General features: G+C 41.4%; 1 protein-coding gene across 3 annotated transcripts in view; it reads left to right on the top strand.

Annotated features, from left to right (window-relative positions):
* F8 (coagulation factor VIII) overlaps positions 1-22,274 on the top strand; it is a 130,596-nt gene that overhangs the window by 86,575 nt on the left and 21,747 nt on the right. For all 3 annotated transcript variants that reach the window (XM_057537753.1, XM_057537755.1, XM_057537754.1), the window contains 7 exons: positions 409-621; positions 909-1,137; positions 1,327-1,509; positions 10,384-10,500; positions 11,019-11,090; positions 12,238-12,323; positions 15,562-15,717. In XM_057537753.1, the coding sequence (XP_057393736.1) occupies positions 409-621; positions 909-1,137; positions 1,327-1,509; positions 10,384-10,500; positions 11,019-11,090; positions 12,238-12,323; positions 15,562-15,717 (1,056 nt within the window). The remainder of the gene's footprint in view (positions 1-408; positions 622-908; positions 1,138-1,326; positions 1,510-10,383; positions 10,501-11,018; positions 11,091-12,237; positions 12,324-15,561; positions 15,718-22,274) is intronic.

Below are 22,274 nucleotides of genomic sequence, written 5' to 3'. Positions count from 1 at the left end.
TCATAAGTATTCATCCTGGTATTTGTCATGAAGAACCTTAATTTAAGAGTATCAGTTCCTGGGGTTATGGTCTCAAAACCACTGTGGTGATATTTTCCCTTTTACTTTGGAATTGCTTTTAAGTATTTAGAAATTTTCTCCTTTGCAACTTTGAGTTCATGCCTTAAAGATTTTGGAATTCAAAAATGTCTCAGTTTCTTTTGTAGATCTTTAGGTTTGGGTTCTAATGACATCCATACTCTGTACCATTTCCTCCAGCTATTAAAAACCTGGATAAAGATCCCCCAAATCGGCATTGCTATTAGGGATATAAACCCTAACCTAAGAACTTTACAAGATCTTAAAACATAACACTTGCTTTTTTTATTTCTTTTCTTTTCTTTTTCTTTTTTTTTTCTTGCTCTGCAGGTAACATTTAAAAACCAGGCATCTCGTCCCTACTCCTTCTATTCTAGCCTTATTTCTTATGAGGAAGATCAGAGGCAAGGAGCAGAACCGAGGAAAAAGTTTGTCAAGCCTAATGAAACCGAAACTTACTTTTGGAAAGTGCAGCACCACATGGCACCAACTAAAGATGAGTTTGACTGCAAAGCCTGGGCTTATTTTTCTGATGTTGATCTGGTAAGCAGGTCTATGTTGTGCTGGCCCCTTTCTGGTTTAAAAGAAAGGGTCTTTGTGTTATGTTTGAAGTTTGGTATTTATCCTAAGCATAATGGGAAGCTTTAGATAGGGGAGGTGTCATCATATTTATGACTTAGACATATCGCTCTGGAATCTACTAAAGAGGAAGAAATTGTACTGTGGGAAGATGGGGAGTGGGTTGGAGTGTCATAAAAGTTGATGAGAAATGCACTCTGGTTCATGGGTGAGAGAACTTTTGCTCATAGAACTGGTGTCTTTCCTCTCAGGAAAAAGATGTGCACTCAGGCTTGATTGGACCCCTTCTGATCTGCCGCACAAACACTCTGAGCGCTGCTTATGGGAGACAAGTGACAGTGCAGGAATTTGCTCTGTTTTTCACTATTTTTGATGAGACCAAGAGCTGGTACTTCACTGAAAACATGGAAAGGAACTGCAGGGCTCCCTGCAACATCCAGATGGAGGACCCCACTTTTAGAGAAAAGTATCGCTTCCATGGTAATATATTCCACGCCCAAATATTACTCACTGTGAAATGAACCTTGAGCCTGAGGTTTGGACATTGTATGATTTGAGACTATATGTGTGGGAGTGGAATCCTCATAGGAATCAATATTTTTGACTGGAGTGGAGGGAAAGACACTTATACAATAGATTTTAGCAGCTTTCTCTGTGTTCTTTCTCCAGCAATCAATGGCTATGTGATGGATACACTACCTGGTTTAGCAATGGCTCAGGATCAAAAGATCCGATGGTATCTGCTCAGCATGGGCAGCAATGAAAATATCCATTCTGTTCATTTCAGTGGACATGTGTTCACTGTACGGAAAAAGGAGGAGTATAAAATGGCAGTCTACAATCTCTACCCGGGTACGAGCCACTTTGTGTTCTTTCTTCAACTTACTGTGCTTGCTGAAAACCTACTTTAAAGGTCTATGCCCTGGGGATATGTCCAGTGAACAAAGCAGACCAACTCCCTGCTCTCGGGTAGCTTACTTTGAAAAAGTAACTTTACCCTACAGAGAGATAATAAATAAATTAGCAAGTGAACATGATAATTTCAGATACAGATAATGTGCTATAAAGGAAATAGAACAGAATAAATGGATAATTGATGTCACAGCACTTTCCTAGGAAAAAGGGATTTTTCTACCACCTCAAATCCCACATGGCACCAGTAGTTTCCCAAAGACTGATTTCTTTATGCATGAAAGCAATATATTGATTAAGCACTCCTCACAATGTTGATCAAAACATAATTTCATTTTAGTTCTGCAGTGTCCCTTTAAAACAGGTTTAATAGTGGAAGTAAACTTCCCCTGTTTCTGTGTAAAAATTCTGATAAGCCCAGTGACTTTTCTGTTCACTCTTTTTTTTTTTTAAACATCTTTATTGGAGTATAGTTCCTTTACAGAGGCGTGTTAGTTGCTGCTGTATAACAAAGTGAATCGGCTATACATATACATATATCCCCATAGCCCCTCCCTCTTGCGTTTCCCTCCCACCCTATCCCACCCCTCTAGGTGGTCACAAACCACCGAGCTGATCTCCCTGTGCTATGCAGCTGCTTCCCACTAGCTATCTATTTTACGTTTGGTAGTGTATATATGTCCATGCCACTCTCTCACTTCGTCCCAGCTTACCCGTCCCCCTCCCCGTGTCCTCAAGTCCATTCTCTATGTCGCTTCTTTATTCCTTTCCTGCCCCTAGGTTCTTCAGAACATTTTTTTTTAATTCTATATATATGTGTTAACATACGGTATTTGTTTTTCTCTTTCTGACTTACTTCACTCTGTACGACTGACTCTGGGTCCATCCACCTCACTACAAATAACTCAATTTCGTTTCTTTTTATGTCTGACTAATATTCCATTGTGTATATGTGCCACATCTTCTTTATCCATTCCTCTGTCGATGGACACTTAGGTTGCTTCCATGTCCTGGCGATTGTAAATAGTGCTGCAGTGAACATTGTGGTACATGACTCTTTTTGAATTATGGTTTTCTCAGGGTATATGCCCAGTAGTGGGATTGCTGAGTCGTATGGTAGTTCTATTTTTAGTTTTTTAAGGAACCTCCATACTGTTCTCCATAGTGGCTGTATCAATTTACATTCCCACCAACAGTGCAAGAGGGTTCCTTTTCTCCACACCCTCTCCAGCATTTATTGTTTCTAGACTTTTTGATGATGGCCATTCTGACTAGTGTGAGATGGTATCTCATTGTAGTTTTGATTTGCATTTCTCTAATGATTAGTGATGTTGAGCATCCTTTCATGTGTTTGTTGACAATCTGTCTATCTTCTTTGGAGAAATGTCTATTTAGGTCTTCTGCCCATTTTTGGATTGACTTGGTTTATTTTTGATAGTGAGCTGCATGAGCTGCTTGTATATTTGGGAGATTAATCCTTTGTCAGTTGCTTCGCTTGCAAATATTTTCTCCCATTCTGAGGGTTGTCTTCTCGTCTTGTTTGTGGTTGCTTTTGCTGTGCAAAAGCTTTTAAGTTTCATTAGGTCCCATTTGTTTATTTTTGTTTTTATTTCCATTTCTCTAGGAGGTGGGTCTAAAAGGATCTTGCTGTGATTTATGTCATAAGGTGTTCTGCCTATGTTTTCCTCTAAGAGTTTTATAGTGTCTGGCCTTACATTTAGGTCTTTAATCCATTTTGAATTTATTTTTGTGTATGGTGTTAGGAAGTGTTTTAATTTCATTCTTTTACATGTAGCTGTCCAGTTTTCCCAGCACAACTTATTGAAGAGGCTCTCTTTTCTCCATTGTCTATTCTTGCCTCCTTTATCAAAGATAAGGTGACCATGTGTGCGTGGGTTTATCTCTGGACTTAGGAATCCTGTTCCATTGATCTATATTTCTGTTTTTGTGCCAGTACCGTACTGTCTTCGTGACTGTAGCTTTGTAGTATAGTCTGAAGTCAGGGAGCCTGATTCCTCCACCTCCATATTTCTTTCTCAAGATTGCTTTGGCTATTTGGGGTCTTTTGTGTCTCCATACAAATTTTAAGATTTTTTCTTCTAGTTCTGTGAAAAATGCCATTGGTAGTTTGATAGGGATTGCATTGAATCTGTAGATTGCTTTGGGTAGTATAGTCATTTTCACAATGTTGATTCTTCCAATCCAAGAACATGGTATATCTCTCCATCTGTTTGTATCATGTTTAATTTCTTTCATCAGTGTCTTATAGTTTTCTGCATACAGGTCTTTTGTCTCCTTAAGTAGGTTTATTCCTAGGTATTTTATTCTTTTTGTTGCAATGGTAAATGGGAGTGTTTCCTTAATTTCTCTTCAGATTTTTTTGTCATTAGTGTATAGGAATGCAAGAGATTTCTGTGTATTAATTTTGTATCCTGCTACTTTACCAGAGTCATTGATTAGGTCTAGTAGTTTTCTGGTAGCATCTTTAGGATTCTCTATGTATAGTATCATGTCATCTGCAAACAGTGACAGTTTTACTTCTTCTTTTCAATTTGGATTCCTTTTATTTCTTTTTCTTCTCTGATTGCCGTGGCTAAAACTTCCAAAACTATGTTGAATAATAGTGGTGAGAGTGGGCAACCTTGTCTTGTTCCTGATCTTAGTGGAAATGGTTTCAGTTTTTCACCATTAAAAACGATGTTGGGGGCTTCCCTGGTGGCGCAGCGGTTGAGAGTCTGCCTGCCAATGCAGGGGACACAGGTTCGAGCCCTGGTCTGGGAAGATCCCACATGCCGCAGAGCAAACTGGACCCGTGAGCCACAATTACTGAGCCTGCGCGTCTGGAGCCCGTGCTCCGCAACAAGAGAGGCCGTGATAGTGAGAGGCCCGCGCACCGCGATGAAGAGTGGCCCCCGCCTGCCACAGCTAGAGAAAGCCCTCGCACAGAAACGAAGACCCAACACAGCCAAAAATAAATAAATAAATAAATAAATTTAAAAGAGAAACCTTTCATTAAAAAAAAAAAAAAAAACGATGTTCTCTGTGGGTTTGTCATATATGGCCCATATATTGCCATATATGGGCCATATATGGTTGAGGTAAGTTCCCTCTATGCCTACTTTCTGGAGCGTCTTTATCATAAATGGGTGTTGAATTTTGTCAAAAGCTTTTTCTGCATCTATTGAGATGATCATATGGTTTTTATCCTTCAGTTTGTCAATATGGATTATCACATTGATTGATTTGCGTATATTGAAGAATCCTTGCATTCCTGGGATAAACCCCACTTGATCACGGTGTATGATCCTTTTAATGTGCTGTTGGATTCTGTTTGCTAGTATTTTGTTGAGGATTTTTGCATTTATGTTCATCAGTGATATTGGCTTGTAGTCTTCTTGTGTGTGTGTGGCATCTTTGTCTGGTTTTGGTATCAGAGTGATGGTGGCCTCGTAGAATGAGTTTGGGAGTGTTCCTCCCTCTGCTATATTTTGGAAGAGTTTGAGAAGGATAGGTGTTAGCTCTTCTCTAAACGTTTGATAGAATTCGCCTGGGAAGCCATCTGGTCCTGGGCTTTTGTTTGTTAGAAGATTTTTAATCACAGTTTCAATTTCAGTGCTTGTGATTGGTTTGTTTATATTTTCTATTTCTTCCTGGTTCAGTCTCGGAAGGTTGTGCTTTTCTAAGAATTTGTCCACTTCTTCCAGGTTGTCCATTTTATTGGCATATAGTTGCTTGTAGTAATCTCTCATGATCCTTTGTATTTCTGCAGTGTCAGTTGTTACTTCTCCTTTTTCATTTCTAATTCTATTGATTTGAGTCTTCCTCCTTTTTTTCTTGATGAGTCTGGCTAATGGTTTATCAATTTTGTTTATCTACTCAAAAAAACAGCTTTTCGTTTTATTGATCTTTGCTGTTGTTTCCTTCATTTCTTTTTCATTCATTTCTGATCTGATCTTTATAATTTCTTTCCTTCTGCTAACTTTGGGGTTTTTTTGTTCTTCTTTCTCTAATTGCTTTGGGTGTAAGGTTAGGTTGTTTATTTGAAATGTTTCTTGTTTCTTGAGATAGGATTGTATTGCTATAAACTTCCCTCTTAGAACTGCTTTTGCTGCATCCCATAGGTTTTGGGTCGTCGTGTTTTCATTGTCATTTGTTTCTAGGTATTTTTTTATTTCCTCTTTGATTTCTCCAGTGATCTCTTGGTTATTAGTAGTGTATTGTTTAGCCTCCATGTGTTTGTATTTTTTACAGTTTTTTTTCCTGTAATTGATATCTAGTCTCATAGTGTTGTGGTCAGAAAAGATACTTGATACGATTTCAATTTTCTTAAATTTACCAAGGCTTGATTTGTGACCCAAGATATGATCTATCCTGGAGAATGTTCCATGAGCACTTGAGAAGAAAGTGTATTCTGTTGTTTTTGGATGGAATGTCCTATAAATATCAAGTCCATCTTATTTAATGTGTCATTTAAAGCTTGTGTTTCCTTATTTATTTTCATTTTGGATATCTGTCCATTGGTGAAAGTGGGGTGTTAAAGTCCCCTACTATGATTGTGTTACTGTTGATTTCCCCTTTCATGGCTGTTAGCATTTGCGTATGTATTGAGGTGCTCCTATGTTGAGTGCATAAGTATTTATAATTGTTATATCTTCTTCTTGGATTGATCCCTTGATCATTATGTAGTGTCCTTCTTTGTCTCTTGTAATAGTCTTTATTTTAAAGTGTATTTTGTCTGATATGAGAATTGCTACTCCAGCTTTCTTTTGATTTCTTTTTGCATGGAATATCTTTTTCCATCCCCTCACTTTCAGTCTGTATGTGTCCCTAGGTCTGAAGTGGGTCTCTTGTAGACAGCATATATACAGGTCTTATTTCTGTATCAATTCAGCCAGTCTGTGTCTTTTGGTTGGAGCATTTAATCCATTTACATTTAAGGTAATTATCGATATGTATGTTCCTATTACCATTTTCTTAATTGTCTTGGGTTTGTTATTGTAGGTCTTCTCCTTCTCTTGTGTTTCCCACTTAGAGAAGTTCCTTTAGCATTTGTTGTAGAGCTGGTTTGGTGGTGCTGAATTCTCTTAGCTTTTGCTTGTCTGTAAAGCTTTTGATTTCTCCATCAAATCTACATGAGATCCTTGCCGGGTAGAGTAATCTTGGTTGTAGGTTTTTCCATTTCATCACTTTAAATATGTCCTGCCACACCCTTCTGGCTTGCAGAGTTTCTGCTGAAAGATCAGCTGTTAACCTTATGGGGATTCCCTTGTATGTTATTTGTTGCTTTTCCCTTGCTGCTTTTAATATTTTTTCTTTGTATTTAATTTTTGATAGTTTGATTAATATGTGTCTTGGCTTGTTTCTCCTTGGATTTATCCTGTATGGGACTCTCTGCGCTTCCTGGACTTGATTAACTATTTCCTTTCCCATATTAGGGAAGTTTTCCACTATAATCTCTTCAAATATTTTCTCAGTCCCTTTCTTTTTCTCTTCTTCTTCTGGGATCCCTATAATTTGAATGTTGGTGCATTTAATGTTGTCCCAGAGGTCTCTGAGACTGTCCTCAATTCTTTTCATTCTTTTTTCTTTATTCTGCTCTGCAGTAGTTATTTCCAGTATTTTATCTTCCAGGTCACTTATCTGTTCTTCTGCCTCAGTTATTCTGCTATTGATTCCTTCTAGAGAATTTTTAATTTCATTTATTGTGTTGTTCATCATTGTTTGTTTGCTCTTTAGTTCTTCTAGGTCCTTGTTAAATGTTTCTTGTATTTTCCCTATTCTATTTCCAAGATTTTGGATCATCTTTACTATCATTACTCTGAATTCTTTTTCAGGCAGACTGCCTATTTCCTCTTCATTTGTTTGGTCTGGTGGGTTTTTACCTTACTCCTTCATCTGATGCGTATTTCTCTGTCTTCTCATTTTGCTTAACTTGCTGTGTTTGGGGTCTCCTTTTTGCAGGCTGCATGTTCATAGTTCCCATTGTTTTTGGTGCCTGCCCCCCATGGGTAAGTTTGGTTCAGAGGGTTGTGTAGGCTTCCTGGTGGAGGGGACTGGTGCCTGTGTTCTGGTGGATGAGGCTGGATCTTGTCTTTCTGGTGGACAGGACCACGTCCAGTGGTGTGTTTTGGGGTGTCTATGACCTTATTATGATTTTAGGCAGCCTCTCTGCTAATGAGTGGGGTTGTGTTCCTGTCTCGCTAGTTGTTTGGCATGGGGCATCCAGCACTGGAGCTTGCTGGTAATTGAGTGGAGCTGGGTCTTAGCATTGAGATGGAGATCTCTGGGAGAGCTCTTGCCGTTTGATATTACATGGGGCCGGGAGGTCTCTGGTGGTCCAATGTCCTGAACTTGGCTCTCCAACCTCAGAGGCTCAGGCCTGACACCCAGCAGGAGCACCAAGACCCTGTTAGCCACACGGCTCAGAAGAAAAGGGAGAAAAAAAAAGAAAGAAAGAAAATAAACAAATAAAATAAAGTTATTAAAATTTTTAAAAATTATTAAAATAAAAAAGCAATTGAAAAAAAAGAAGAGAGCAACCAAACCAATAAACAAATCCACCAATGATAACAATTGCTAAAAACTATACTAAAAAAAAAATGGACAGACAGAACCCTAGGACAAATGGTAAAAGCAAACCTATACAGACAAAATCACACAAAGAAGCATACACATACACACTCACAAAAAGAGAAAAAGGAAAAAATATATATTTATATATAAAAAGGAAGAGAGCAACCAAATCAATAAACAAATATACCAGTGATAATAAGCTCTAAATACTAAACTAAGATAAACATAAAACTAGAAAGAAATTGATACAGAAAGCAAACCCCAAGTCTACAGTTACTCCCAAAGTCCACCTCCTCAATTTTGGGATGATTCGTTGTCTGCTCAGGTATTCCACAGATGCAGGTACATCAAGTTGATTGTGGAGCTTTAATCTGCTGCTCCTGAGGCTGCTGGGAGAGATTTCCCTTTCTCTTCTTTGTTCACACAGCTCCCGGGGTTCAGCTTTGGATTTGGACCCGCCTCTGCATGTAGGTCACCTGAGGGCGTCTGTTCTTTGCTCACACAGGACAGGGTTAAAGGAGCAGCTGCTTTGGGGGCTCTAGCTCACTCAGGCCGGGGGGAGGGAGCGGTACGGAGGAGGCGGGGCGAGCGTGCAGCGGCAGAGGTGTCGTGACGTTGCACCAGCCCGAGGCGTGCCGTGCGTTCTCCCGGGGACATTGTCCCCGGATCACGGGACCCTGGCAGTGGCGGGCTGCACCGGCTCCCGGGAGGGGCAGTGTGGAGAGTGACCTGTGCTTGCACACAGGCTTCTTGGTGGCGGCAGCAGCAGCCTTAGCATCTCATGCCCGTCTCTGGGGTCCGTGCTGATAGCCGCGGCTTGCACCCGTCTCTCGAGCTCGCTTAGGCGGTGCTCTGAATCCCCTCTCCTTCCGCACCCCAAAACAATGGTCTCTTGCCTCTTCAGCAGCTCCAGACCTTTTCCCGGACTCTCTCCCGGCTAGCTGTGCACACTAACCCCCTTCAGGCTGTGTTCACGCAGCCAACCCCAGTCCTCTCCCTGCGCTCCGACCTCCGAAGCCCGAGCCTTAGCTCCCAGCCCCCGCCCGCCCCGGCGGGTGAGCAGACAAGCCTCTCGGGCTGGTGAGTGCTGGTCGGCGCCGAGCCTCTGTGCGGGAATCTCTCTGCTCTGCCCTCTGCCCCCCTGTGGCTGCGCTCTCCTCCGTGGCTCCGAATCTCCCCCCTCCACCACCCGCAGTCTCCGCCCGCGAAGGGGCTTCCTAGTGTGTGGAAACCTTTCCTCCTTCACAGCTCCCTCCCACTGGTTCAGGTCCCATCCCTATTCTTTTGTCTCTGTTTTTTCTTTTTTCTTTTGCCCTACCCAGGTACATGGGGAGTTTCTTGCCTTTTGGGAGGTCTGAGGTCTTCTGCCAGTGTTCAGTAGGTGTTCTGTAGGAGTTGTTCCACATGTAGATGTATTTCTTATGTATTTGTGGGGGGGGAGGTGATCTCCACATCTTACTCCTGTGCCATCTTGAAGGTCCTCCTACCATACTCTGCTCACTCTTAAGTAATAAACAGTCCTGCAGTCACTTTACATTACAAATATAGTTCAGGTCACAAACTACAATGTCTACTCCAAGCTATTAATCAAAATTCTGAACTTGATTTAAGTTCAATATCTCCTCCTCCAAGTTGGTTGAGTTTTCTGTTTCTCTACCTTATGCTTCCCCTCCACTCCTGGCTGGTGGCTGATTTGAACCGCAGCATGGCACCACTGTCTGCACCTGGCAGATATTTCAGTCTGACTCTTTTTCTGGTTAGGTACTTTCAGGGGCTCTTCAGAGACTCCCTTTTGGGACCCTCGCTCAGGAAATCCCCTTGACCTGGTTGTTTCCGCCTTTATTCCGGATGGTCACTGTGACTGATTCCTCAGCCCCTCAGCACTCACCCTCTAGCTTCTTGCTCCTGGGGTTACTTCACCCCTGAAGGCAGGGAGCCCACATCTCGTCAATGAGAAATACACCTCTGGCTTGGAAAAGCACCGAGAGTGCAGGCCAATCGTTCTCCTGTCTCCACCACCAAAGCATCCCGTCACCTGGTCTCTCCCATTTCCTGGGGTCAGTACTCAATTTCCAGGGTCTCCAGCTGTAGGGGTCACATGCCAAGCACTCTGGGTTTGAGGGGTCCAGGAATGGTGCAACTGACTTGGGTAGATCTCCTTTGATATTCTGCATAAGCCAGTGTATCTTATGCCCATTTGTGTGAAAAGAAATAATTTTTGTTCCTTTTGGTTTTGATAAGGTATTTTTGAGACAGTGGAAATGCTACCATCCAAAGTTGGAATCTGGCGGATAGAATGTCTTATTGGCGAACACCTGCAAGCTGGGATGAGCACTCTCTTCCTGGTGTACAGCAAGAGTGAGTGGCACCTACCTCTGTACCTCTTTCCCCCTTCCTAGGACGGTTGCTTTTGTCAGGAAATGAATACAAGCTCACAGTCATTACCAAATCTAAAATGAATATTGCTGGTAGAAATCATCAGAGTCCTCAGAGGAGGGCAGATATGCTTGAAGCTTTGAACACTTTGACCCTGAAGCTCCAAGAGCAAATTTTGAAACTTAGTTTTGGTTCAGTTACCAAAGATAACTTACAAATATCACTTGGAAGAATTTGAGTTTTAACCCTAAACAAGTAAGAGAACCACTGGTCTACTTATGTATGGACCCTAGTTTCCTCAGCTGCAAAATGTGAGTAGTACTAGCACCTACCTGTTGGAGTGAATTAAATGATATAGTACAATAAAATATTTAGTACGGTTCTTGGCACATAGTAAACACTAAGACATATGAGCATTTGTTGGTGTTCTCATTGACTTGCATTTGTGAAGCTATATTTTCTGCACTTCTAACTATTGTGCTCCCTTCATGTGATTTCAGAATGTCAGACTCCACTGGGAATGGCTTCTGGACGCATTAGAGATTTTCAGATTACAGCTTCAGGACAATATGGTAAATACTATTCCTTTCTCTTAAAGCACTGGGATGATTATATCTTTTTTATTTCTATTGGAAAGATTCAGATAACCAATCCGTCTCCATAGGTGCCTTTCAAATCTATTTTCTCTTCTCCATTTCCCAGTGTGAGCATCTTAATTCAGGCCATCATCACTTCTCACCTGAGTAACGCCACTGCCGCCTTAAATGTCCTGCCTGCCTTCCATATGGCTTCCCTTGAGTCCATTCTGGTCACTGTAGCAAGAAGCTACGTTTTTCTGTGAGCAGTGATAGAAAGCTTGAACTGGATCTAGAGAGAGTTCTCAAACTACAGCCTGCAGGCCACATCCAGCCCATCACTTGATTTTGTATGGCCTTCAAGCTAAGAATCATTTTTCTATTCTTAAATGATTGGGGAAAAAAAACAAAAGAAGAATATTTCATGACATGTGAAAGTTATATGAAATTCTAATTTCACTGTCCATATAGAAGCCACACTCTTTCATTTACAATCATCTGTGGCCGCTTTTGCTCTACAACAGCATTTAAGTAATTGCAACAAAGACCAGATGATCTGCAAAGGTTAAATTATTTATAGAAAAAAGTTGGCCAAACTCTGTTTTAGAGGGAAAAAATTGCATTTGAAAAAGAGGCTTGAAAAACAAACAAACAAACAAATTGCTGGAGGAATTACCAAATTGTAAGGCCACTTTGAAAAAAAAAAAAGAAAAAAAAAAGAAAAAGAGGCTTGAAAGTTATATACTAAAATAGTATTATTTTTCTCTGGGCAGAAGTGTGGTGTTTTTTACTTCTTTTATTTTTATTTTTACTTATGTTTTATTTTTATATTTTATTTTCTAATTTTTCTCCAGTGAACATACATTATGTAATAAAGAAATAATAATATTATTTGATAGTGATGTAACACATTCCAGTATTAGCTAACTAGAGGTACTAACAATCAACAAAGTGACTAAATTTTAGAAAATACGATGGACAACAAGGACAAGCCAAACACTTTGGTAGTCATCGATACCAACATGCTTTATGCCTTTAACTTCTCCACAGCTAGGATTAACCTTTCTCAAAAAAGTGATTTTATTCCTAAGTGTCTAGGACCAACCCAGCTGAATCTAATCTCTCTCCCCTTTCTTGGGCAAAGGACAGTGGGCCCCAAAGCTGGCCAGACTTCATTATTCTGGATCAATCAATGCCTGGAGCACCAAGGACCCCTTTTCCTGGATCAAGGTTAGAAAATGCGTCGCATTCCATCACATCACACATTCCTCTTGCAAGCTCAAAGCATTTTATATCTCCCTTATACCGAAGTCATTTTCATCAAACTCCATGGAATAGACGAGGAAAGAACTGAAGAATAGAGTGGCTTATGATTTGTACCAAAAGAGTCAGGAATGAAAGACTCAGGAATAGAACTGAGTACACTGTGTTTTTAATCTTTCTGTTGGGATTAGAATCTCTGAATATTTTCTATAACATTGAATTTACCACCTCCCAAGACTGTATTCTATCTTTAGATGCCTTCAACTGCCTAGATGTCCTGGAGTCCTCCAGTCCCTTCATTTTAATACAAAAACAAGTGGCTCAATCCGCCATCCCACAAGCCAAGAAAATGTGGCTTCTTCATTTTCTAAAACTGAATCTGTCTTCTTCACAATTTCTACACCACCAAGTAGTAAGAAACACCTACTGAAGTTAGTCCAATCTGATAAACCAACTTGGAGCCATAACTGAAAGTGTCCTAGATTAACTCAATTTCTTTTTAAATGAGCCAGTCTTTCATATTTTCTCACTTCCCCATTTCCTCTGGAGCAGCGCTGTCCAATAGAAATGTAATGTGACCCACAAATGCAAACCACACATGTAATTTTACATTTTCTAGTAGCTGCATTAAAAAAGGAACACGTGAAAATCATTTTAATAATACATTTTCTTGGGAATTCCCTGGTGGTCCAGCGGTTAGGACTCAGCGCTTTCACTGCCATGGGCCTGGGTTCAATCCCTGGTCGGGGAACTAAGATCCCGCAAGCTACACGGCACAGCCAAAAAAATAACAATAATAATAATACATTTTCTTTAACCCGAAATGTCCAAAAATATTTTCATGTCAACATGTGATCAGTCAGGACTAATTTACACACGTTTTACCACCTACTTCCCCCACCTGCATCCTCTTCTCATAGTCCATCAGCTTTCTTCTTCTTCTCAGTCAGCTGAGGAAATTCCCCTACATACTTTCCTCCTTTGCAAGATTGCATCTACTCTCCTATTTTCCCTGAGGTTAAAATGATAAATAGGGGACTTCCCTGGTGGTGCAGTGGTTAAGAATCTGCCTGCCAATGAAGGGGACACGGGTTTGAGCCCTGGTCCGGGAAGATCCCACATGCCGCGGAGCAACTAAACCCGTGCGCCACAGCTATTGAGCCTGCGCTCTAGAGCCCATGAGCCACAACTACTGAAGCCCGCGCGCCTAGAGCCCATGCTCCGCAACAAGAAGCCACCGCAATGAGAAGCCCACGCACCACAATGAAGAGTAGCCCCTGCTCCATGCAACTAGAGAAAGCCCGCACGCAGCCACAAAGACCCACCACAGCCAAAGATAAATTAATTAATTAATCTTAAAAAATAAAATAAAATAATAAATAGGGATCAGGGAAAGATGATCTAGCTTACCAGCAAGCAGACACAAAGAGCGCATCTGTTAATGCCACACCAGCTCATTGTTTTGTTCTGTAGGCACTGCCAGTTATGACTCAATGTGAGCTGACTGTTCGCTAATTCCTAAGGATTGTTTTTGTTTGTGAAGCTGCCAGACCAGATGCTCTCACCTTGTGTTTCTGTGGTTATCACTTTCAACTTTATACGTATCACCGCATAGTGGACATTTTAATCTATTTGGCTGCCCTGCATCTGTTCTACATATTTCCTTTTTGTAATAGCATCCTCATTTCTGTTTGGGGAAATCTATCTGCCTCACTGGATGCAATCTGATCAGACTAATAAACAGAGCACCTTTTCCAAGCGTAGCCAAAGAACCCTGAGTGACACAGCCCATTAAATTTCCACTTCCTAAATTTGGCCATTGTTCCAGCTTGCCAAGCTCTGTCTCCCAAAGTATTCTCTAGTCTTCCCAGTTTCACACAGTTTACTGACTTGATCAGTAAACTTTTTTATACTTTATCAAAATCATGATCAAAATATTAAAGTATCCAGGGCTTCCTTACTGAAAACAAATCAAGCGATTAAATCCCTACCACAACGTTTGATATTATCATCTTCATTTCAGATAAGGAAGGTGAAGCACAGAAAAGTTAAATAACTTGTCCCATGTCACACAGCCAATAAGTGGCATAAACAACTGAAAATACTGGGTACAAAATCATGACTTATGTTGAACTGTACTGTTTCTTTGTGTAGCTGTAAACAAATAAAACATATATATAATATATAGTCTGTTTCCCCAACTCAAATTTAAGTTCCATGAGGGCAGGACTCTTTTTTTAATTGTTCACGACTCTATTCCCAGTACCTAGAACAGTGCTTGACACATAACAAATGCTAAAAATATATTCTTTGAATGAATGAATGTATGTATAGATGGAGCTTACAGTCAACTGAAAAAGATAGTCATTAAGCACAAGAGTCATGACCAGTCCAATCTGAGTGTGCCAGGCATCTGGGAGAAGTTAAGTTTGACTGGCTTGTTAGGGCAGTAACAGATGTCAAAATTCCTGTAATAGCTACTGCCTTGTAATGCTTGTGTGACCCATGCCCCCCCTCTTTAAGACCCACTGTTATTCACTCATTCCAAAACATGTGCTAAGCATCAGTATTATATCAGATGCCACATTAGGTGCTGGGGCTAGAGAGAATATAAAAGCTAACAGGTATTAACTGTTTAGTATGTGCCAGCAGTGAACTCAGCACATGTAATATATTGTATTAACCCTTTAATCCTTCTGGTAACCTTTTGAGATAAATGCCATTATTCCCTCCACTTTACAGATAAAGAAATTGAGACAGAGAGAGGTTAGGTGACTCAAACAGGTTTACTGCATTAAGGATCTCAGTCTAACAAGGAAGGCAAAAAGCAAAGAAAACTTTACAATTTGGTGCAATAATTTACTATAATGAAATAATATATAAAGTGAAATGGAAACATAGAAGAAGCCGCACTAAACTTGTGCAGCACAAAGGATGTGTGTAGAGGAAATTGGGGCTCAATGATGTGGCAGTGATTTCCTTTGTCAGGAAGTAGTCTGGGAACTCATGAGCACATTTCCTATGCGTTCCCATCATTTATTCCGCAGCTTCACATGCATCCACATTTCAGCATTGGTCTCTGCTTCACCTGCACCTCCAAGGTAATACTGGGTGTATCTGTATCGATGTAGATTCTGCTTAAGCTGATAAATGATTTCAGAAGGTGGTACATACATTTAAAATAAAAGGTTGTTTTCATCTGTAGGTGGATCTGTTGGCACCAATGATTATTCACAGCATCATGACCCAGGGTGCCCGTCAGAAGTTGTCCAGCCTGTACATCTCTCAGTTTATCATCATGTATAGCCTTGATGGAAAGCAGTGGCGGAGTTACCGAGGGAATTCCACTGGGACCTTAATGGTATGTAATTAGTCCTTTTAAGAGAATGCATGAATCTTTTAAAGAGCTTTTGACAGATTTCAGGTATGGAACAAACACTCATAGCTTCTACAAATTTAACCCCCCAAAAAAGAATTTTCCACTCATGGGCAATAGGAGTGATTATGGACATATGGACAAAAAAGTGGTAGCATCAAGGATCTCATAGGTAATAGAAATGAGCAGGTGCTCTATTGAGAGAAACGTGATTCCTGACTGGGTGGATTGATAAGATTGTCAGTTTGCTTATGGATATTCTAGGTTTGAAGTAACAAAAGGGTGAACGGGCTCAAAACCTAGCTTCATCATCTACTCTTCCCTCATGCTTGCGCCCCCTGATGGACAGCCACACACCCAGCCACCTCTTCGTTGGTAACACCTCTCCCATCTCTTCTGTTTCATTTATACAGTTGTTACTACAGCCCGAGGCCCCATCACCTCACACTTGACGTATTATGTTACATTCCTAACTAGTCTTCTCCTGTTTCTAGTCTCTTCTCTAATAAAAGCTGCACATCATTTTTGGGATCATACTATCAGTCCCCTGCCTAAACCTTTCAATGTCTCCCTCTTGTCTTCAGAATAAGGTTCAAATCCTAAAATGGCCCCATGCAAGATGACTTGTTTGCCCCTTCAGATCCGTTTTCCTGCTTCGCTACCGCGCCTCATCTTCTGTGAGCCTGGCATGTGTGGAATATCAGGGTATTTCTTCTCTTGGCTCCTCCTTGTAGAGGAGTTGGCTGTAACTCTCCACTGAAGGTCACTGCTCCCCTCAAAGTGGCTTTCTCTACATGTTCCAGTTACTATCGCTGAGTTGCCAATGACCCCAAAACTTAGCGTCATAAGAAAAAACCATTTTCTTCTGTTCTTGGATTCTGTGGGTCAGGACTTTGAACAGGGCACAGCAGGGATGGCCTGTCTCTCTGCTCCATAATATCTGGGGCCTCAGCTGGGAAGATGCGACAGCTGGGGGCTGCAATCATTTGGAAGCATCTTTACTTGTATGTCTGGTGGTTGGTGCTGAGTGACCTCTGGGGCTGTTGACTGAAGTAGCTTCTCCTAGCATGACTGTCTCAAGGCATCTTAGGGACTCCAGCATGACTGTCCCAGCTAGCAAGGTGGAGATGACATCACCTTTTCTGATTTAGTCTTTTAAGTCATGTAGTATCACTTCCAATACATTCTGTTGGTTATAAGCAGGTCACACATCCACCCACGTTCAAGGGGAAGGGACCTAGACCCTACTTCTCAATGGGAGGAATGTACAGAATTTCTGCTTATTTTGGCTACCTAATCTTCTCCTCATCCTTCCAGACCTAGGGATGGCAGTACCCTGCCCCCACCTTCTTAACTAGTACCTTTATTAACCTTTCCTCAAATTATACGAATTTTAGTGTTCCATGTTTCTTGCTGGAACCCTGCCTCATACAGTAATTGGTGCCAAAAGTAGCCCCAGGAAACAGACCTTCAAAATGGAATTCTAGGATTATGTTGCTAATATAGTCAAGGAACACAGGTATAATTCCTTGCTTGGGGAGAAGACTGGATGCTGAGTAACCTATGACATGTGGTGGCATCACAATTTCTCAGATTATCACCAGTGATACAATGGGATGAGTTACAGATGGTGAGGAGGACATTGGGAGATTAAATTGACAGTGGCATTTAGTTGCTATGGCAACAAGTTTAGCATACCTGATTGTAGAGTGACCTGTCTTCTTTTTATGGCCCTTCTCTTTACGGCATACATAGGGAAAAAAAATTAAATGTTATGAATATATGCAAAGAACACCCATGAACATACATAGAGAATCAGGATGCATCCATGGAGCTCTGGAGGAGCCTTCCATGTCCTGTGGTTATAGGCAGATACTTGGACTTAATGTCAAATCTAGGAGCTGAGCATGTGAACTGCAGAGTCGCAGTGACAATTAAATGGTCAGTCCCACCAGGCCTATTATGCTAAGGTAAGGGCACTGGTGGAAAGGAATGGAACTCTGAGACCAGAGATGGGTACATTTTTTTTAATTGACTGTGCCGCACAGCATGCAGGATGTTAGCTCCCCGACTAGGGACCCAACCTGTGCCTCCTGTAGTGGAAGCCTGGAGTCTTAACCACTAAACCACCAGGGAAGTCCCGGGATGGGTACATGTAGGCAGACATGCATGAGGCTGAGAACCGCAAACCTCCAAATTGCCCTGAACCTCCTTTGCCTGAAGAGGCAACCCTTCCCCAGTCTCTGAAGCAGTCATCCATGCTCTGCATACAAGTCTCTCAGGGACTACAGCTTGAATAGTTGCTTCCCAAGCCAGTGGCTAGTCTCCTTAGGGCCCCTGTTTGGCCACTACAAAAGCCAGACGAGTCAGGGAAAAATGACAGATCATCACAAATTTAATCAGGTGGTGATGACAAAAACCCTGCAGTTCCAGGTGTAGTATCTCCTCTGGAGCACATTAACACAGCCCCAGGCACCTGATATGGAACTACAGACCTGGAAAATGCTTTCTTCTTCATTTGCATTGACAACCAAAATCAGAATAGATTTGCATTTACGAAGCAGGAACAAGAGTATTAACTTTACTGTCCATGCCTCAAGGCAATGCCACTTCCCTTGTTCCTTATCATAATATAGACCCTAGGGACCCCAAACATCTTGACATCCCACAGAACACCATACTGGTCCATTATATGGATGACATTATGCTGATAGGACCTGGTAAACAGGAAATAGTGATCTAAATGCCTTTGTGATTAATACACGCACACACAGACACACACACAGACACATATACAAACACATAAATATTATTGTGTTGTCAACTAAAAGAAAAATACACAACGTGAGAGCTGTGAATCAAGTTTTATTCAGGGTCTTACTGATGACTATAGCCTGGGAGACAGCCTCTCAGATGGCTCTGGGGGACTGCTCCAAAGGGGTTGGGGGGAGGCTAGTTTACATATGATGTTTTTGTTAAGGAATACATGCAGTCAAGCATACATCTTGGTAAAATATTACTGCTATTCACAAAGAACAGATACCTCAAGTTCACGATTATAGTGTTTTTCTATGTATGGGAAGATGCAAGAAGCAGGGTTCATTAAAATTCTTCCTGAAATGCATATTAACTACCTAACGGCCTGTTCGTCCAAAGCACAGAGCATCCTGTTATCATCTTTAACTTCCTGTCTAAAGCACAGAGTGCCTCAGCGTGTTACCCCATTCATCTCTTCCTCTGAACACCAAGTGTACTGTCCATCAGCGGCTGCAGCAGATTAGTCTCTGTAGACTTGGATGGTGACCAAAATGCTCTTTCTTTGCTCTTTTGTTTGCAGTGTGATATATATGTATAGATATAGATATGTTAGCATGTGTTTACTAAATATTAGCAGATCTTGCTTCTGACTTTAATGGGAATGGATCCCATATTTTGCTGTTTAACATGCTGTTTCAAATATTTTTATCATATTTACAGTTTCTTGCTACTCCTACTTTATTTGGAATGGCTGTAGAATTTCATCAAATGCTTTCTCAGCATCTTGGATATGATCACATTTCTTCTCTTTGCTATTGTCAGATTATACTCACACTCAATGGTGGGCTGGCAAATGTTTAACAACCAGCTCTGGGGCAAAGTGGGGGGAAGTCAGCACAAAGGCCTTTATTTGTGGTGTTTGCTGATTTCCATGACGTAAATATTCCCATCACACCTGATTTCAAGCTGCTGACACAATGTCATTGAATGCAGAGTTGGGAGCAGACGCCCACCGTTGGCTCTCACAAGCCAGTCCTAGCTGGGGCTCCAGCACAACGTGGTGCTGCATTCCTGGGAAAACTGCCCTTAAGTCATAGTGTGTCAGTCATTTAAAGTTTAGCTGGATCCAATTTGCTAACGTTTTGTTTAGAATTTTTCTATCTGTACCAATCAATAAAGTTGTTTTACCTCTTTGGGGGGCTGTATTTCTCAGGCTTTGGCATTAGAGTTATACTAACCTTGAAAATAGTGTAAAGGCTTCCATCTTTTTCCATTAAACTATTGCTCTAGAATAGTTTAATTAATGTAGTAATCATCTGTTTAATGAACATTGGATGGAAAAGCCACTGTGCCTCGTTTAGTGGTAGATACTTGAACTATCTTTTCCGTTCCTTATCTGATTACTGGCATTCTCATTTTCTGTTACCTATAGTTAATTGCTGTAAATGTGTACATTAAAGTTCTATCTCCCTTCCCATGCCATATATCTTTACCTACATACACACATGTATCTCTCTTTTTCCCCCTTTATCTGAGTTGGTGAGTGTTTATCTGTTCTATTGGATTTTCAAAGAATCAACTCTTGGTCTTAAAATCAAACATAGATTCGAAGGTGTTGTTTTCTAATTCATTAATTTCTGTTTAAAATTTTAAAAATTCACTTTCATTTCTTGTTTCTTAGAATCTGGAGTTAAATGACTAGTTCATTTATTTTCAGTCTTTCTTGTTCAGTGACAAAGATAAAACAGTTATTAACTACCCTCATGAGGGTCATTCCTTTAAGAGTTGTTGAGTAACTACTATGTTCTAGGTTCTAGTGAAGGGCTGCACAAGCTAGAGCCCATGGGCTTGGACTGCAGCCTCCTTTTGCAAGGACTGGGAGTGAAGAATGGTTTTCACATGTTTAAAGTTTCAAAAACAAACAAAAAGGAAGATTATGTGGTGTGAAAAGACTGAAATATTTCCCTCTCCTCCTTTACACAAAGTGTTTGTGGACTGCCGGTCTAGTCTAACGGCAGTAGAGATGCCTAGACAGTTCACATTAACCAGAACCCTTCTATCCCAGAGCTTTCCCCAGTTCACAAATTTCAGTCTTAGTCATCTTCCTCCAGTACAGTGGTTCTCAAATGACTTAATATCTTTGTACCATTCACATACAAAATATTTTTTCATAAGCAACATTTCTCATCATAGAAGTCCCTTATAAAGGGGAGCCCAAGCACCCTTTCAGGAGCATTGCTTCACTGCCACTATTTTCAATATTCCATAATATTTTGAATGTTAATTTTGAATCGTCAATGAACATTTCAGTGATGCAGATCTTTCCCTCTGGTTTTCAAGTTAAAAAGAACACTAATCATGTCCTGTCAACATAAGTTGATATATAGCAAGAGATTTCTGTCAAAATCACTGAAATGTGGCCTTGGCCCAGCTCTCCGTGCTACGAAGTTTCTGAGGGAGATACATAAATGAACCAATGGCAAACGGAAAACAGTCTTTAGCGTTTTCTATAGTTATGCTTGTATACCCAATACCAGGCTCTCTGGTACTCCCTCCCCCCACCTCCTCAGAGCAAGGAGTTCAGACCAGAGGTCTAAGGAGGCTTTTCCTTGCGCCCAAACCCAAATGCTGTCACCAGCCACAGCCCATAATTCCGAAGCATTCTTGTCACGAGGACAGTAAGGAAGGCGGCCAGGGCTGCAGCCCAGGCTGACAAGAGTGTACCAGAAAAAGCAAAAGCACAAGGGAGCGAGCACCCTTAGCACTTCGGCAACAAGCTGCACTAGGCCTTTAGGGCTCGGAAAGACCCTTCCCGGCAGCCAAGTGAGAGCACAGGAAGGGTGGCCGAATCCGTCCCAAACGGGCCTCCCCTACACTTCCTTAGCCACTGCTTCCACACTGCTGAAACAGAAGTAGAAAAGAATACCCTAAAAGTCCCATCCATTTGGGGACACGTAACTCATAGTGACAACACTCCACATATTCCCCCTCCCCCCCCAAATACACAAAACCAAGATCTGTTCCCAAACTGTGTCCTTAAATCTCACCTCAAAAGATTAGTGCTGTCTACAACTTCAGCCTAAAGGATGCGTTTTCCCAAGCCGAATGAATGAGAATGAGATTACATTCTGAAGAGTTCCTACCATCACTCTCAACACTAAAGAAAATAAAATTGAATTTGAGAAAGCTAAGTCGGTTTGCATGCAACGTTTGGACCAAAACGCCTTGGAAATTTAGTGTTTAAAAATGGAACGCCATCCTGCTTTTGGGGAGCAAGGGCACAGTCTGGCACACACACGATCACACAATACCAAAGCAGCGTGCTGATTTTACACATTTGAGTTAACTGAGATTTGTAGAAGGATCCGCACACAAATGAAAGCTGCCACGTGGACTACCCGCACCTCTCGAAACGGAGCCAGAACTGAAAACTCCAATGCACAGCTGACACCTTTGCTGTGGAGCCCACCCCGCTCTGCACCGAACACATTCGCACTGCAGCTGAGAAAGGCCACATCGCAAATGACCTCTGCAGATTCACAGGCACACTGTCCACTTCGAATGAACGAATCCATCTTGGAGCTAAAAGGGAGCTATCTGCTTCTGCTTGCCGCCTCCTGCCAGGGAGATAAGCTAGTCCCATTTCATAGATGAGGTAAATCCGAACCACAAGCTAGGAGGGTCAGAATGGCTTTATTATGGACTGAGGGCTGTAGCGACAACAGCCTAGTACTGAATCCAGTGATTCCCACGAACACGTACGGGGCGCGTGAAACACAGGGGGA

The sequence above is a fragment of the Balaenoptera acutorostrata genome, chromosome X (genome assembly GCF_949987535.1).
Source record: "Balaenoptera acutorostrata chromosome X, mBalAcu1.1, whole genome shotgun sequence".
NCBI classification, from domain to species: Eukaryota; Metazoa; Chordata; class Mammalia; order Artiodactyla; family Balaenopteridae; genus Balaenoptera; species Balaenoptera acutorostrata.
This window is presented reverse-complemented; position numbering and strand designations above follow the sequence as displayed.